Consider the following 15,751-nt stretch of genomic DNA (forward strand, 5'->3'; position numbering starts at 1 on the left):
AATGCTAAATTAGGGGTGCAGGGCCAAAGATGGCAGACAAGTAAGTCACTTGATTGTCCTTCGGCCCTGCCCATCGGCTGCTAAAATAAAGCAGATCTCTGGAGACATCCTGGTCGAAGCCATTGAAATTGGGCCCCCAGTTCCAACAAGAAATGCTGACAATCTTGTGGTTAGCTGAGCCACAGAGCTACCATGACAACCGTCAGCAGGCCCTCCAACGCTGAGCCAAAGCAAGACGGTGGGCAGTGGGCAGATCTGAAGATGATAGGGGCGGCTGAGAGGAGAGTACACAGACAGGATTTAAACTCCCATGACATTGACTGTATGCCCTAGATCGATAGTTGGGTTGGGAGCAGCTGCGGTAGTTGTCAGCTCAGGCCGGCAGTCTGGAGAGATTGAACTGTCTGATCCAAGGGAAAATGCCTGCGGGTGACTGCGAGGTCCCACCTGGCCCACCCAGGTAAGTCAAGGTAGGGCCCAGCGAACAGAGTAACCTGCCCAAAGGAGAATGGGTTGGCGGCGTCAACATAACCCGGGGAAGTGATCTGGGAGGACCTGCACCATGCAAGGAGGTGAATAGGCACTAGAGATTTAAAGAGGTGAGGCCCTCAGAGGAAGAAAGGTTGATCCCACCTAGAAGTGATGTCAAAGGCAGATATTTGCAGGTTGGAAGCCCACCACACCAGCATTCAGACATTTACATCCATTGTCTAAGAAGAGAATTAAGCACAAGCTCAGCGCCTCACCACCCCAGGAGACACACAAGAGGTCAGCGACAGTCCCATCAGGTGCTACCATAGGCTGGGACATTCCCCACTCATCAGAGATAAACCAGACCTCTATACCATCAACCATGGTGCTGGAAGGCCTTCATAAAGAACACTCAGAGCTCTGCTGGATGGAATGCACACCTGGCTGTCAGAGTCTTGATGGCAAGGGCACCCATGTATTATGTGCCAATGACATAGTTACTTTTTTCTTCTGAAAAATACCAGAAAAGCTGGATAGAGTACCCCTAACTCACAAGGATGAAGTAACCCATAACAAACAAAACACTCTAATTTCCTGTCTGCGACCATTGAAGTGCTTGCGGGGTAAGCCAGTGACCACACCATAATGCTGCACAATTTTTTAGCAACACAAATAAGTGCCTGAAACATGACACAGCAATTTAGGCAATGTGACAGAGACTAGACAAATGCGGGTCAGTGAAAAACAAAATGCAACAAATCTGCATCTTCTATACCAAAGATGGAAGAAAGTCTGCAATGAACAATTTTGTTGAAAGTTAAATCCCAGTATCATTGAAAAAAACAGTAAAGCAATAACTGCTTTAAATCTAGAACCCCACCATCAAGCGCAATCTTCTACAGGACCCCCTTTGCAGTCAGTGCAAAGAAGGCAGCAATTTAAAGACCAGTGACGTCTATTCAGACATGCACCCAGGACAGGAGAGAGTGTCTAAACGAGACAAAGCCGCGGCAGCAGGAGAAAATGGGGCAAGGAGTGAAAAGGAAGACACCACAGAGACACATCTCCAGGAAGGTTAATAAGGGAATTATACTCTTCAAACAGAATAAAATGACCACATACAAGATGGGCACTTACAATATATGGGGACTTGATATCTCAAGTGAAATGACAGGTGATCCTAAGAGAACTCAGAAAGGGAGAGATGGATGTAAGTTTCGTATAAAAAACACTTGATGCCAGCCCATCATAAGAGGCGAAGGACACGCTTTTTCCCAACCCAACACCTGACATCAGGGGAACCAAGAAAATCAGATGGGTGGGCAGACATCTAAGCGATTCCTGTTTCCAGCAGCAAACCCACTCAGAGACCTTCAAGGTGCTTCACGTCTTTCGAATAGGACCATCCAAGGATCCCCCTTATCACTCGCCACACTGTATGCCTCAAATACAGGTCAGGGCAGTTTTGTAATCACAGCGATTCAGAAAATAAGCGCTAGATTGATATTGAGGATGGGATAGAAATATGGTCCTCAACGCATAGATAGATAGAACACCTAGAGGTCTGAGGGAACGGTGTCCATCTGGGTAGAGGGGAGGCGATTACTGGAGGAAATCAGCTGAGATACAGACATCCCACCTAGATAGATTATTTACCCTATTCACATGCCCATACTACTTATATCCCTATTGATTAGCTCTTCCTAGACAAAAGATTATTAGGGAATATAGTGGTCATGGAACAGGATCTGATAATGATATGGACTTATAGTCCAGACACATTTCTATTGGAGTAGGCTAGGCGCAATGGACGGAACAAATGGTTGGAAGCTAAATAACTTAATAAAGTACATAAACATAATAAAATAAACTTAATAATAAAGACACACAAACTTTAGAACATATTAAAAGAGCCTTTATGGAGTACTGAATGATCAACACAGCTGACGGAGTCTCAGCAGCATCCCAATGGGATGCCTTAAAAACAGTCTTCCAAGGACATTTTAACCAGAGAACAGCACATCGAAACAAATGCAGCGTGTCCAAAATAAAACTTCCTAGGCAGGAGTTTATTCACCTCAAACAGCATCACATAAAGATGCTATCACAAAAAAAGTGGCAGAAAATTCACACATTGGGTCAAATAAAGATTCTGGAATTAAATAAAGCAGAATACTTGCTAATTGGGCTTGATTAAAAATAATATAATGGGGGGGGATGGCAGGAACCCTTTTGGCCACCTGTCTTTCAGCAAGGAGACTACAGCATTATTTCAGTGAAATGTCGGATGAGGAGGGAAAGTGGACATCAATGAATGGCAAAGAGATGGAGATCCAATTGCGCTCACAGAGCCAGGCACCAGGGAGAAGCAGGGCGGTTACTTAGTGGATGTATGGCTGCCAGAGCTCTCACTTCAACACAGACATAGGTTGGGATATGCCCACCTGAAACTGCCGCAATTTAATTGTGTTTTACAACCTACTTGACCTAGGCTATTCTGAATCGGTTCTTAAACATCACCAACCCATTAATGCCCTCAATGTGAAACAGAATAGGCAGATTTTTTTCACAGGAAATGTCAATGTGCTACACTCCAGCCTTTTTGGAGAGAATGTGACCTACATACACATGTAACTGGTGAGCGATATATCAATACTCATGCCTATTAGGACTAATGCCTCGTCCTAAGACAGACAAATCTGGTACCAAGTTAACAAATTTAGCTCTCCTGCACACTCCGCTTGTGAAACATGCAATATCAATGAACTGGAAAACTGCCTCCCTCCCGCCCATGAAACATTAAGCTACAATGGGGTAACCATGTAATCCTCACAACCTGGGTATCACTTAATATACAAAACAAATTGGTTCTGTCGGCACCAAGGAAATATTGTATCAACAGTTGCTTAGTAACTGTATACATAAGGTATGAATCTCTGTCAAAATAGAACACGAAATGACAAAACACGCATGGGTTTGTTTACCATCTTTTGGCATATTCAAACAATTTTAAATTAGAATCACATAAAATATTCAAGGAGGCTGCTTCATAAGTGCAAAGCAAAGGCTCCTGTGCAGTGCATTAAGTAAAAAAATGCGAGTGAGTATTTACAAACAAGAAACCAATTTGACATCAAAGAGTCAGTACATCAAAATACTATAGTCAGCCTGTCTGAAATAGTCAGGTTTTTCAGTCTCAATTGTCAAGAGCAGAGGCTTATACATTTTCTGCTGTACGACTTTGTATTAAGTACAGGCAATCTAAATCAACCGTTGACGTTTCGACCCTTATAGGTTGTGGTGAATATGAAACATCATTATCGGTCTTCATCAGGACTGGGTGCGAAGCAACCCGGATGTGCAAGGTACCTTGGACAACTTATTTACCAGATCGGAATGGACATATCATGAGGTGCCCAGGAAACTTTTTAAGTCACTTAGAGACGGCTGTGTTGCTCATCTGAAAAAAGAGGCCTCTGTGGAGAGTGACTACTCTAGTTGTTAAAAGGTGTGGGAGCAAAGTAAATTAATTGCTTCTAGAATCTTCTAATCTCTAAAACGGCCTCGACTTAAGACTCACTCGAAAAATGTGCCCATGCACACTTGAAAAATTTAACTACAACGGTGGATGCCGGCGGAGTATGATGTGAGTCAATGACTCGGCCGCACACATACATTTCAGACGGCGACACAATACAACTTGCTCTGGACCCAGATTCAGACATGAAAATGCCTTAGACCATTGGCATAAATCTATACTTACCTAGCCCTCTGTTTGCGGACCCCAACATTCCAGGGCATTACCAGACCATTTCGTGGCCTGAATTAGGTTCAATCCAGCTGGTCATCCACATTGCGGATCCTCTTCCCCTAGAAATTACTGCAAGCCAGTTCCTGTCAAGTTACAGAGTTGTTCTCTTTCACTCCACCCCAAGCTCTTTGATATTCGAGTGGTATTACTCACTTGAGATATTTGGACTTATGTAAACTTTCATTAAAACACATTTAAAAAAAAAAAAAAGAGAGAACTTTACAGGCACACTTTACAGACCATTGTGTTTCTGATTGTAAGCAGGGTGCTCCATCTTCCGCCTGGGTACCAAACAGCCTGTAGAGGGACCCTTTGTTTTGGTTCAAGGATTCCAATCTGTTCATAAGAGTTATGTTCTTCCTACCAAACTAGAGTGGCCTCCAAGACAAGACGTATCTAAGTATGACTGTGTCAACGCTGTCACTATTGTTGGTCCCCAACGGGTTCCATAGAAAAAATCAGTGCTCTTGAACAAAGCCATTTTCTCAGCCCAGAAATTGTTTGTCCCAATGATGTAGATAAGAGAGATCAGCTGTACACATGAACTGCTGGAATATTCAGTAAAAAAACAGTGTAACAATATTAAAAACTGTGACATGTAGCAACAAAACTTACGGGCATATTAACAAGGAACAGGGAAAATTAACGCTAAGGGCGATTAGCGTTAATTTTTTTAACGCCTGCTATCGCTGGATATTGCCTGATTATCGCATTAATAACAATGCTAACCGCCTAGGTGATAAAAAATCCAGGGATAGCGGCATTTTGGGAGGTTATCGCTGGTAATGCAGCGATAAAACTACAAGGATAGGGATGTCCTTGTTGATAGCCCATTGGATTACATGGCTAAGTCTGAAAATTAGCAGACGTAAAAAAGCAGTGTTAACCGTGGTTAGTGCTGCTTTTTTTATCACTAACAGGGTTAGCGGGAAGCTTGATAATAGGAGAAATGTCGCTTAGCGATATTTCTCCTATTATTTTGCTCTGGAACGCCCACTTTGCATCTCATTAGAGATGCAAAGAGAAGCGTAGTGAAAAAGGGTGCTAACATGCGATTTTGCATGTTAGCACCCTTTTGTTGATAGGGCGATATTTTTATCTCTGCTTCTTTGGCTTTTAAAGCCAAAAAAGCGGAGATAAAGCCCTTGGTAATATTCCCCACAGTTCTTGTGCACTCAGTTTGCTTATCTTCAATCCACCTGGTGGGCCCAGGTCTTACCCTCACATAAACAAACACTCCCCTTTTAAGGGTTGTTGCCCGTTTGCTGCATTTGCTCGTCTTTAGAACCTCTGTCCAACACCTACAGTCAGAAATGTGTTCCTGCTCTACTGGCATTTAGGTGGGAATGTGACAACTTTTAGGATTTTACTTCCAGCTGGGTCAGTATATGGAGAGTTGTCAGATTCGATGACATACCAGGCATTAACGAACCGAGCACTAAGGGTACAGACCGTGACGTACGTAGCAAGTCACTTTTCATATTGCACACTGAGCTGAGATCCACTGTCTGTTCATGTGACCCAGAGTCTTACTGTTGGTTCATGGTATGTGTCCCAAACACTTCATGCTTTCAGTCAATGTGCCTATATGTTCTTGTCCTCAAGCACATCAAAATGTCCTTCCATTCATTGTTCACCAGGTCTCCCATTGTGTCCCATGCTCGGCATAAGGTGTATGTGGTCAAAAATCCTCACACTGTGCCAAACACACATACATTCAGCTACTGCAATGATGACTGTTTCCTCCCTTTACTACTCCTGCTCTGCTGTCCTCCTGAACTGCCTTTTGCTAGGCACTGCAGCCGAATACCAACTCTTTTCCACTATTAACCCCTGGAATGTTGTTGTCAATATGATCTGTAGCAGTTATTTTGCCTAAATACCACTGGAAGCCAGGATGCTACAGGCATATGTGTACATGATAAATAAATATGACTGTGCACCTAGCTTCTCATTCTATGGCCATGTGGCCAAGGCCCTCCACACTGTTCTCATATGCCCAAAGCGCCTTTCACTGCACAGTGTACCAAAAATTCCTCAAATTGTGGACAAAGGTCCGCTCAAAGTGTTCATGGGACTAAGGCTCTTCACCCCGAAGGCATATGCGGAACGCTCCTTAAACTGTGTTCATGTGCCAAACACTCATCACAATGTGCCCATCGGCCAAAAACTACTCACACTGTGCCAAAGTACCCCAAGCCTACTAAAATTGGCAAAAAATGTCTTGGTGGGATTACAGCAACTGTGCACTTTCTCATCCCCTGCCTTAAACGCATCTGTCCAGTAGGAACCATATTCATTCATGACGCAAAATTAGAGTGAGCCTGCCCGCAGGTCAAAGTGCAAGAACAGTGTATTTTCCTCTTAAGTGCAGAGGCTGCAAGGATTTATGAACAAACACCTTAAATAGTAGGGGCAGAAGAATAGGTAGCAAGTGTTCACTTGAAGGAGAGCTTTGATCAGCCGCCCACTTCCGGGGCGAGATGGAAAGCTACCTCAAGGCGCCGACTTCTGTGTAAAATCAAGCAGAGCCCACTTGCTGCGACCAGGGGCAGTCGACCATTCCTGGGCTCACCAGTAGGCCTGTCTCAGATGCAAGCTAGTCTTACCAGAATGTTGTTGGCTTGAGTCTGGTTTGCTTCGGTCTGGAGGTCCATGTAGAGGGCATGAACAGCGATGCGGTACTTTGGCGCCACGTCGATGAAGATCCGGCAAGCCTGGGATTTCTCTACCTGATGAGTCTGTACAGGGTTTACAATGTCACCACGGGGCCCAAAAAGCTGCACGTCACAGTCTGCAGGAGAGTTGGAAGATGAGGAAAATGAGTGCTACACAAAACTAATAAACATAAAATAAAATAAATGAATGATCTTTGTCCAAGTTCCAATGGGTGATCTTTACTTTGACCACTTTTACTGACCCATATCTGTACTTAACTGTACTTTACCTCTTTTACTTTGTCCTACCTTTATTTCACCACATCACTAACACTAACCTTAGCCCAATGCTCGCCATTTATATAACCGTAATTTAATATCACTTATTATGGTAAACATAGTTAAGGTCAACACTTACTAAGGCGGTGAGTGTTGCTTCGACCTTGCAACAACCAGCTGGCGGTAATAAATCTACCATCTCCCAAGCGAAAGATTCTACAGGAAAACTTACTAAGCCTGCAGTTTCTCACTCTACAAACAATCCCGAAGGCCCTAAGCCAAAGCAGGCACGTTATAAATCAATCAGCCTGCCACCAGAAGTCTCTCCTTTTGTGGTTGTGCTGACAGCCGTTCCCCCACTGAAGGAGGGAGTAAAAGAAACCTTTGTAGAGTTAAGAAACAAATGTGCTCAGTGGCTTCAATTACACAAACCCTTACCTAACAATGTGAGTGGGGAAATTCTTACTGTGCGTAGAGGGGACTGGGTGGGCAGGAGTAAGAAAACAATACCAGGGGATGTAATTACAGTCAACTTTAGGGATATAGGGGCAGCGAGTTTCATCTGTAACACACCAAACAGTGGTCCTGCCACCCAAATTAACCCACTCCCCCTGTCTTATTTCCTCCCCATGCAGCCAAGACCTAATCCCCATCGGCCTACTTTCCCAAACAACAGAGGGCCTGTATATCCCCCGCAACACGCCACTAAACACTGGCAGCAGCCATCAAATTTCCCATCCTTATTCCCACATCATGCTAGCCTTCAGTGGAAACAACCCTTCCAGCTCCCACCACCCCTATATCAACCTCCTCAGCAGTGGCAGCAATCCTTCCAGCCTCCACTACCTGTTAATCACCAGTGGCAACAGCCATGGCAGGATTTGCCCCCTTCTTTTGACCCTTCATATTCACAATTCGCCCATCCAAATAGGTACTGTGTGTTAGACGAGGTAGATTGACTTAGTTCTATGGAAGGTCTAGACATAAATCCCGCTTCCATCAATAATGATATGGAGGATGTATTGCCAGCCACATCCTTCCTTATATGCCCAGCGGTGTCATCACCAACACCGCTTCCCCATACACCAACTAGGGATAGTGTAGACCCACCTAACTCTCAAATAATTGTCATCCCCGATGGTGATCTAACACATGGTGAGATAAAAATCCTTAGCTGGAATCTTGCGGGGATCTCTAGGAAATTAGGCCTCCCGGAGTGGAACGTCCTGGTTGACGCCCACAAGATTTGTGTATTCCAAGAGACCTGGACCACTGAGCCACTGCATCGTGTCGGGTTTGTCACATTTTTTACACCAGCTGTAAAACCCAAGGCAGGGAAGGGACGGCCATCAGGGGGGCTCATCATCTGGGTAAGCATTTTGCTTAACTGTCGGATAACCATAAAGAAGGCAGGAAACCCAGATATCCTTGGTATCTCTTTATCGGGCCCACGTGGGGGAATATTTGTTGATCTCTACAATGTTTACGCTAGAGGATCTAAAAATGGGTGCATCTCACCAACGGTAGCGGAGCTTGAGGCCCAACTAGGGGACCAGAGTGAACCTGGTCACACCATAATAGCAGGAGACTTCAACTGCACATATGAGCCACTTCCCCTAGAAGGAATACCTGATTTAGGAGAAGAGGATAGTAGGTGGGGTATTCCCACCCTCTCTATTCCACCCATCAAGCGCTGGACTCGTAGTGCAATACATCTAAATGCACTTACCTTAGAGTTCGGATTAAGAGCAGCAAATGGCCGTACACGTTCTGATCAGTTGGGTGCCCCTACTTTCAACAGAGTTGGTCACTCCACAAGGATTGACTATATTCTGCTGGACCGGGGACTCTGGAGTTTGGTCATCGATATGGTTGTTATTCCTACCATAGAGAGTGATCACAACTCACTTTCCTTAACCTTAACGAATTTTTGGTCCACTGGAGCGCCGTCAGCACCACTGAGCTGCCCACAGGAGATTATTGTCTCCTCTTGTGGAAGACGCCTTAAGTGGAATAAGATCTTGTGTAACACTAATAAATTATTCACTATAGATGAGGTGGTTAAAGGCACACAAGATGAAATTGGCTCCATAGACTTAACTAAGGCAGCAGACAAGGTTACTACTATCTTTGAAGTAGCCATAAAAACTATAGGGGACCTTTTTTGGACACAAGGGTCTACAGGGAAACCCAAACCCCTAACTAAACCCAAAGGCAGGCATGACTGGTACTCTGCATCATGCAGAAAGGCCAAGTCATGTTTAATTGAGGCAGTTAAAGGGAAGTCCCCCCTATCAATTCAAACAGCCAGAAGAGAACATAAAAAGGCCTTGTGGCTAGCTAAAAGGGAGTGGGAAGATACCTACTGGCTAACCCTTAAAGAAGCAAGCATGAAAAAAGACTCCAAATGTTTTTGGGACACTATAAGGGCACGTAACAGACCAGATAGTGATCTCATAACTTGTAACATTCCGAGTCAGGCGTGGGAGGATCACTTCTCCAAACTTTACTCCTGTCACAACGGACCTAATGGGAGAGGGTCTGTTATATCCTCTCCTTTTACTAACTATATGCTTTGCCCCAGCGACTCTGACTTTACACTTAAGGAAGTGGAATACGCAATAAGTTCTATTATTCCACAAAAAGCGGCCGGACCTGATGGTATTCCCGGGGATCTGCTAAAATCCGATAGTGCTAAATGGGGTAAATTGATTCACTGCCTCCTTGTTGCCATCTGTAGGGGTGCCCCCATTCCCTCATCATGGAAGGGGGCATTCATAAGAAAGGTTCGAGGGATGACCCATCTAACTATAGGCCGATCAGTTTGCTAGATATCAGCCAAAAAGTTGTCGGTAAAGTCTTACTCAGAATTCTTAACTGGGTAGAAGAAAACAAAATCCTTACCGACTTCCAGGCTGGTTTCAGAGTAGGCACTGGAACGATTGAGCAAGCATTTAGGCTCATGATGGTTTATTGGAAGGTTGTGGTGATAGGCAAGGGCAGTCTTTATCTCGCATTTATCGATTTAAAGACTGCCTTTGACCTTGTACCTAGGGACCTATTATGGAAAGTACTGGCTGACATGGGGTTGCCACACTATCTACTATCCCTACTAGTCAGGCTCCACCAGGACAGCTTTGCCCAAATTAGGTGGGGTTCTGGAGGGGAGAAAACGGGCAGTATTCCGGTCGAGAGAGGGGTCCGCCAGGGATGTGTTCTGGCTCCCACCCTTTTTTCTCTCTACATCAATGGGGTGGTCGAGCATCTCCTCAAATATCCATCTGACGAGCCATCCCTGGCTGGTGAACGTATACCGACCCTCCTCTTCGCGGATGATACGCTTTTAATCTCCAAAACCCCAATGGGACTCCAGCGACTCTTGGACAATTTCCAATCATTTTGTACTGACCGAGGCCTGGTAATAAATACCAACAAAACAAAGTACCTGGTCCTCAATCCTCCGAAACAGCATGTGCGTTCCCCCACCCTAAACACTGAGCTCCTGGAAAGGGTGAAAGTTTTTGATTACCTCGGGATACGCCTTTCAGACAAAATGGACTGGACGCCACACCTAGACAAAATGCTGCTGAGCCACAAAAGGATCACAGGCGCCCTTTTGAGAGAGCAACGTTCCAGTTCAACAAGGCCTATAGGAACAGTCCTTGAGATCTACACAGCTAAAGGCGCCAGCTCTGCCCTCTATGGAGCGGAACTTTGGGGCTTTTCGTCTACCGACGCTCTGCAAAGATCTGAGAACAAATTTTGCAGAGAAATAATGTCCCTTCCACAAGGCACCCAGATACTTCCTTTATTTATGGACCTTGGCTGTACCCAGATTGGCGAAACTGCGAAATTTCGCCCGTTATTATTATGGGCCCGTATTTGGCGGGTAGAAGAACTCAGTGGATATGCCAGAGGCCTTAAAGAAATTATGGCATCACCGAGCTGGTATAAAATCAAATGGCTAAAAGACATGAAATCTCTATTGACCAAGTTGGGCCTACTTGAATCATGGCTAAGTAGAACCTCACCCCAAAAGCAAACACTTAAAAAGCTCTATCGGGATTGGATTTGCTCTCAAAGACATTCTAGCACATCTCTTGGCAGGCTAACAGAGGACTTCCTGATGTTCAAAGACTGTCCCAGGCGGGAACTCTATCTGGATACAATCGGAAAACCCTTTGCTAGGGCCTTGTATTTCAGATTTAGAACGGGTACTTTACCACTGAACACCTTTACTAAAAGATGGAAATCCTGTATAGGCAAATCTGATCTATGTCCATCGTGCCTTGTCAAACCGGAGACACTAGCGCATTTTTTGTTTGTTTGTGACGAATATGTTAATCCAAGGAGGGTGTGGCTGAAAAACCTATGCCGACAGCTGGGAACTAGGAGTCATGATGTGGCAATTAGGATACTTATTTCGGACAGTTATGTACCCTATGCTTGTGCCCTAGCCAAATTTCTATCTTGGGCCTGGGCTATTCGAGCCAAAAAGCTAAAACAATCTGTTTAATTCTTTTTTAGAAAAATCTCTGGTAACTGGAAATGCCGTTTTAATTGTTTACCTTTTTAAAACTAACTGGCTACGTATAACTGAACAAATATTTTCTGAAACTATTGCTTGGACCAGAGATACAGAATTTCTCTTTTTAAAAGTATACTCAAATTGTAATTTTTTATATACATTGTTCTGCTTTTATGATAATGACTTTTTATCGAAATAAAGCTTTTTGACTTGACTTGTTAAGGTCAACACTAACTCTTTTTTGTATTTTAAAGAAACTAAAATATTAAGGTACATTATTCTACCAATTACAGATTCAAATAAAATTAAATTATTAGACATATTATACTATGCTGATACAAACTCTACCCTGTTTGAAAATTAATTACATAGATTCGATTTTAAAAGTTTGATTTTAATTAGGTTTTATTAAAGTCAATTTATTCCTACCTAACCTTAAATAAAAATTAACTTATACTAAACATTATGTTAATCGAAATTCATTAATTAAATGCACATGTGGCCTGCCTTAGAGTTTGGCGGAATAGTAACTCTGTCACAAACGTGACAGCTATCCTGTCCACCTTATTGCAAGTGTATTATATCCTATGACACACTTCAATCTACTCCATCAAGAGAAATAGATACAATAATGTCATACATGGCTCACCTAAAGTTATGAGTAGGGGGGCGTAACTACCAGCCGAATATGGCAGACGTGAGCTGAGCTTGCTCCGTCTAAAGCCCTGAATATAAGCCATTTATCCTGCGCAAATCGAAGCTGAATACCTCACAACTGCACGCGAATGAAGAACAGAGGACACGGACAGCGTTCAACGGCCCTTGCGGGCCCCAACAGTAGCGGACGTCCACAACCGGCATATCGAGGTGAACAGGCCTAGTATCGCATCGAAAGCCGCAGAACACAGTGGGAGGTGAGGCCGGGCGAAGCTAACTTCCGGAAGGCGGCGTCCGGGGCCTGCTTGAGGACGAACGGACGGCAAGTGAGAGGGAATGGAGCGGCACAGATAAGGAAGGGTCCCCACGGGCTAGGCAAGGCATTGCATGAAAGGAGTCGGGGGGGGAAAGAACAAAACGATCTGTAGAGGGCGGCCCGGTGTGCACGGAGGGAGGAGGCAGTACACAGGAGAACGACGCAGAGCGTGTACACTGCCCGGAGCACCGAGACCAAGGGGGAACTGACCTGAATAGCCCCAACAGTGCTGGGAAAACACAAATGTGCGTTCTGGGTATTTGCAGGAATCACAGCACTGTACCCCGAGAACGCTGGCGGCCGCCATTTTGCGCACCGGGCCTGGGAGTGGGCTCGGGAGCGGGCTGGAGACCTGGGACACTGAAGGCGGAGCAGGCCCTAGTTCACTTATAAGCCATAATCCAAAGGCTCTGCAACTGTGCTGTAAGTGACCTTTTTACTTAATACCGGGACATCCTACCTAATAGTCCCGAAAACAGGAGTACCTGAGGTAACCCCAAGGCGGAGGCAGGAAACGCACCTGCAGAATCACAGTTTGAAGGGGCCAAAGCGGAATTGCAGTGTGGTGGGGAGCGCCACGAGGACCCGACGGAGTGCGGCAATGCCGACAAGCGCGGACATATTGAGGAGGGGCCCGACTGAGACACCAGAGTGAGACGCAATATGGTACGGAACAAAAACCGGCAGCCGGACCGGATGGCGCACGCCACGTTGTGTTCAGCTAGCTCTGAGGATCCGCTGGCATCCTCAATAACGAAATCATCCCACCAACGGGCATGGAATCTCAAGAGGCAAAGCTGGACTTGATCCTGACTGAAATCAGGGCCTCAAGAGAAGCACTGGAAACCCGAATGGACGCGATGTCTACCGGGTTGTCCCTTCTGAAGGCGGATCACAAAAAACTGGCAGAAAAGGTCACTGAACATAAACTAGTACTGGATGACCTAATCCCACAGTCAACAGAACACTCTTTGAAGCTGGAAGACATGGAACGGCAGATTAAAGGATTACGTGATAGGGTGGATGACGCGGAGGGGCGCTCACGCCGCAACAATGTACCTATCCTAGGTGTTCCGGAACGAAGCGAGGGTACTAATCCGACGCAGTTCGTGGAAGACTGGCTGAAGACAATCGTGGCCACTGAGGACCTCACCCCGCTGTTTAGTGTGGAACGAGCACACAGAGTGCCCTCGCGGCCGCCCAAACCGGGGGCTCCTCCGCGTCCCCTGATAGCTCGCCTCCTACACTATAAAGACAGAGACGCATTTCTAAAGACGGCGAGGGAGAAGGCCCCGATACGATACGAAAACAGGACTGTGTCGCTCTATCCGGATTTCACCCCGGCTGTCCAGAAGGCAAGATCCTCCTTCCTGGGTGTGAAGCGGATGCTACGAGATCGCAATCTGAAATATGCCCAGTTCTGCCCGGCACGCCTCAAAGTTATACATGAGCACAAAACCTATTTTTTCGACACCCCGGGGGAAGCTTCTGAGTGGATTGAAGTGGCGCTTACACCGAACTCATCGCAGGATCCTCTGGTGAAATCCGTGGGCGAGGACGCGTCTGGCAAATCGGATGCACGACCGGGCCTTAGGGGTACCACAGGAAAGGAGTCTGCCATAGACGGAACCCACACGCCGACCGGAGGGAGTGGAGCGCCGGAGGTGGCGCTGCTGACAATGGATGCTTTGGCGGCCCACGATGCCCGAACCGGAATGGAAACGAACAGTAAAGGCAACACGCGCACGCCAGCATCTGAATCGGACACGAGTTTGCAGTTATTTCCACACATTACAGCGCAGATGGCAAATGACTTTTAATGTGCTGCCTCGAAGATACAGGGTGGTAACGTATGAAAATGAATGTTAGAATTCTTGCAAAGGGGGTATGCAACACAGGTTCCATGCAGCTAACAGGGCAGAACGTAGAGTCTTTCGCAAACAGATACTGGGAAAGAGCGAAGGGGCTCACCCCCCCAGGCGAAGGCAAAATTGAATTGATTTCTTACCCACGTTGGGTGCTGTTGTTTGGTCCTCGACAGTTTGGAGGAAGGGACCATAAGGTTGGGAAGTTAAGCACAACGGTAGCATATCGCCACACAAGCAGAAGATGACGACAACGTCGCACGACACAAGTAATCACCATCATGACAACTCCTAACACATATAAACTCTGCACCTGGAATGTGAGGGGTATGGGTTCGGTGCATAAAAGGCACAGAATATTGGCTCAGCTGAACAGGCGTCAGGTAGCAATAGCATGTCTACAGGAGACACACGTGAATAGTGCGGAGGGCGCCAAGTTGGCCAGAAAGTGGAAGGGTCACTTATACGCCACAGATTACTGCATAAAAAACTCAGTCCCATTTAAAAAATTGGAGCAAAGGGTGGATAGAGAGGGAAGATATGTGTTCGTAAAAGGGTTACTGGACGGCTCCTTTGTAGTGTTAGGCTGTATGTATGCTCCCAACACGGAACAGTCGAAATTCTTTGATACTGTCAGTGGGGTGTTATTGGACTGGTCAGAGCATTCCTGGGTAATCGGTGGTGACTACAATGCAGTACTAGATCTGTACCTCGACAGGTCTCATCCCCCTTTGAATGCCGCTGACAGCAAGAAACAAGCGGAAGCACTGGCACGCTGGGTGAGTGGGTGGGCTTTATCGGATGGATGGTGCATCAAACACACAACTCACTGGGAATACACGTTCTACTCCCCGGCTCACAAACTGCACACTAGAATAGACCGATTTTTCTGCTCTACTACATTGTCAGGGTCCATTGAATCGGTTATGCACACGGGTAAGACGCTGTCGGATCATAACCCAGTCGAGATGTCGATTCAATGGGGGAGAGTTCCCACTCCGATCCCGACCTGGCGCTTATCGCCTGCCTTGCTGGAGGACCCTGTCTTCAGGGCAGGAGTGTCGGATGCCATTACAAAATATTTTGCAGAGAACAAAAACACAGCTGGGTCACGGCAAATCGAGTGGGACGCCTTTAAGGCGACTATACGGGGGGTGGCGATGGGCA

The 15,751-nt window shown here is 45.9% G+C and overlaps 1 protein-coding gene across 1 annotated transcript in view; it reads right to left on the minus strand.

The window, feature by feature from the left end:
• The window catches only part of ADAMTS13 (ADAM metallopeptidase with thrombospondin type 1 motif 13), a 251,929-nt gene that overhangs the window by 9,224 nt on the left and 226,954 nt on the right, over positions 1-15,751 (minus strand). Inside the window, exon 30 of the mRNA XM_086924723.1 lies at positions 6,892-7,076. Within this exon, the coding sequence (XP_086780849.1) occupies positions 6,892-7,076 (185 nt within the window). The remainder of the gene's footprint in view (positions 1-6,891; positions 7,077-15,751) is intronic.

This window comes from Lissotriton vulgaris, chromosome 5, assembly GCF_964263255.1.
Source record: "Lissotriton vulgaris chromosome 5, aLisVul1.2, whole genome shotgun sequence".
Taxonomy (NCBI): domain Eukaryota; kingdom Metazoa; phylum Chordata; class Amphibia; order Caudata; family Salamandridae; genus Lissotriton; species Lissotriton vulgaris.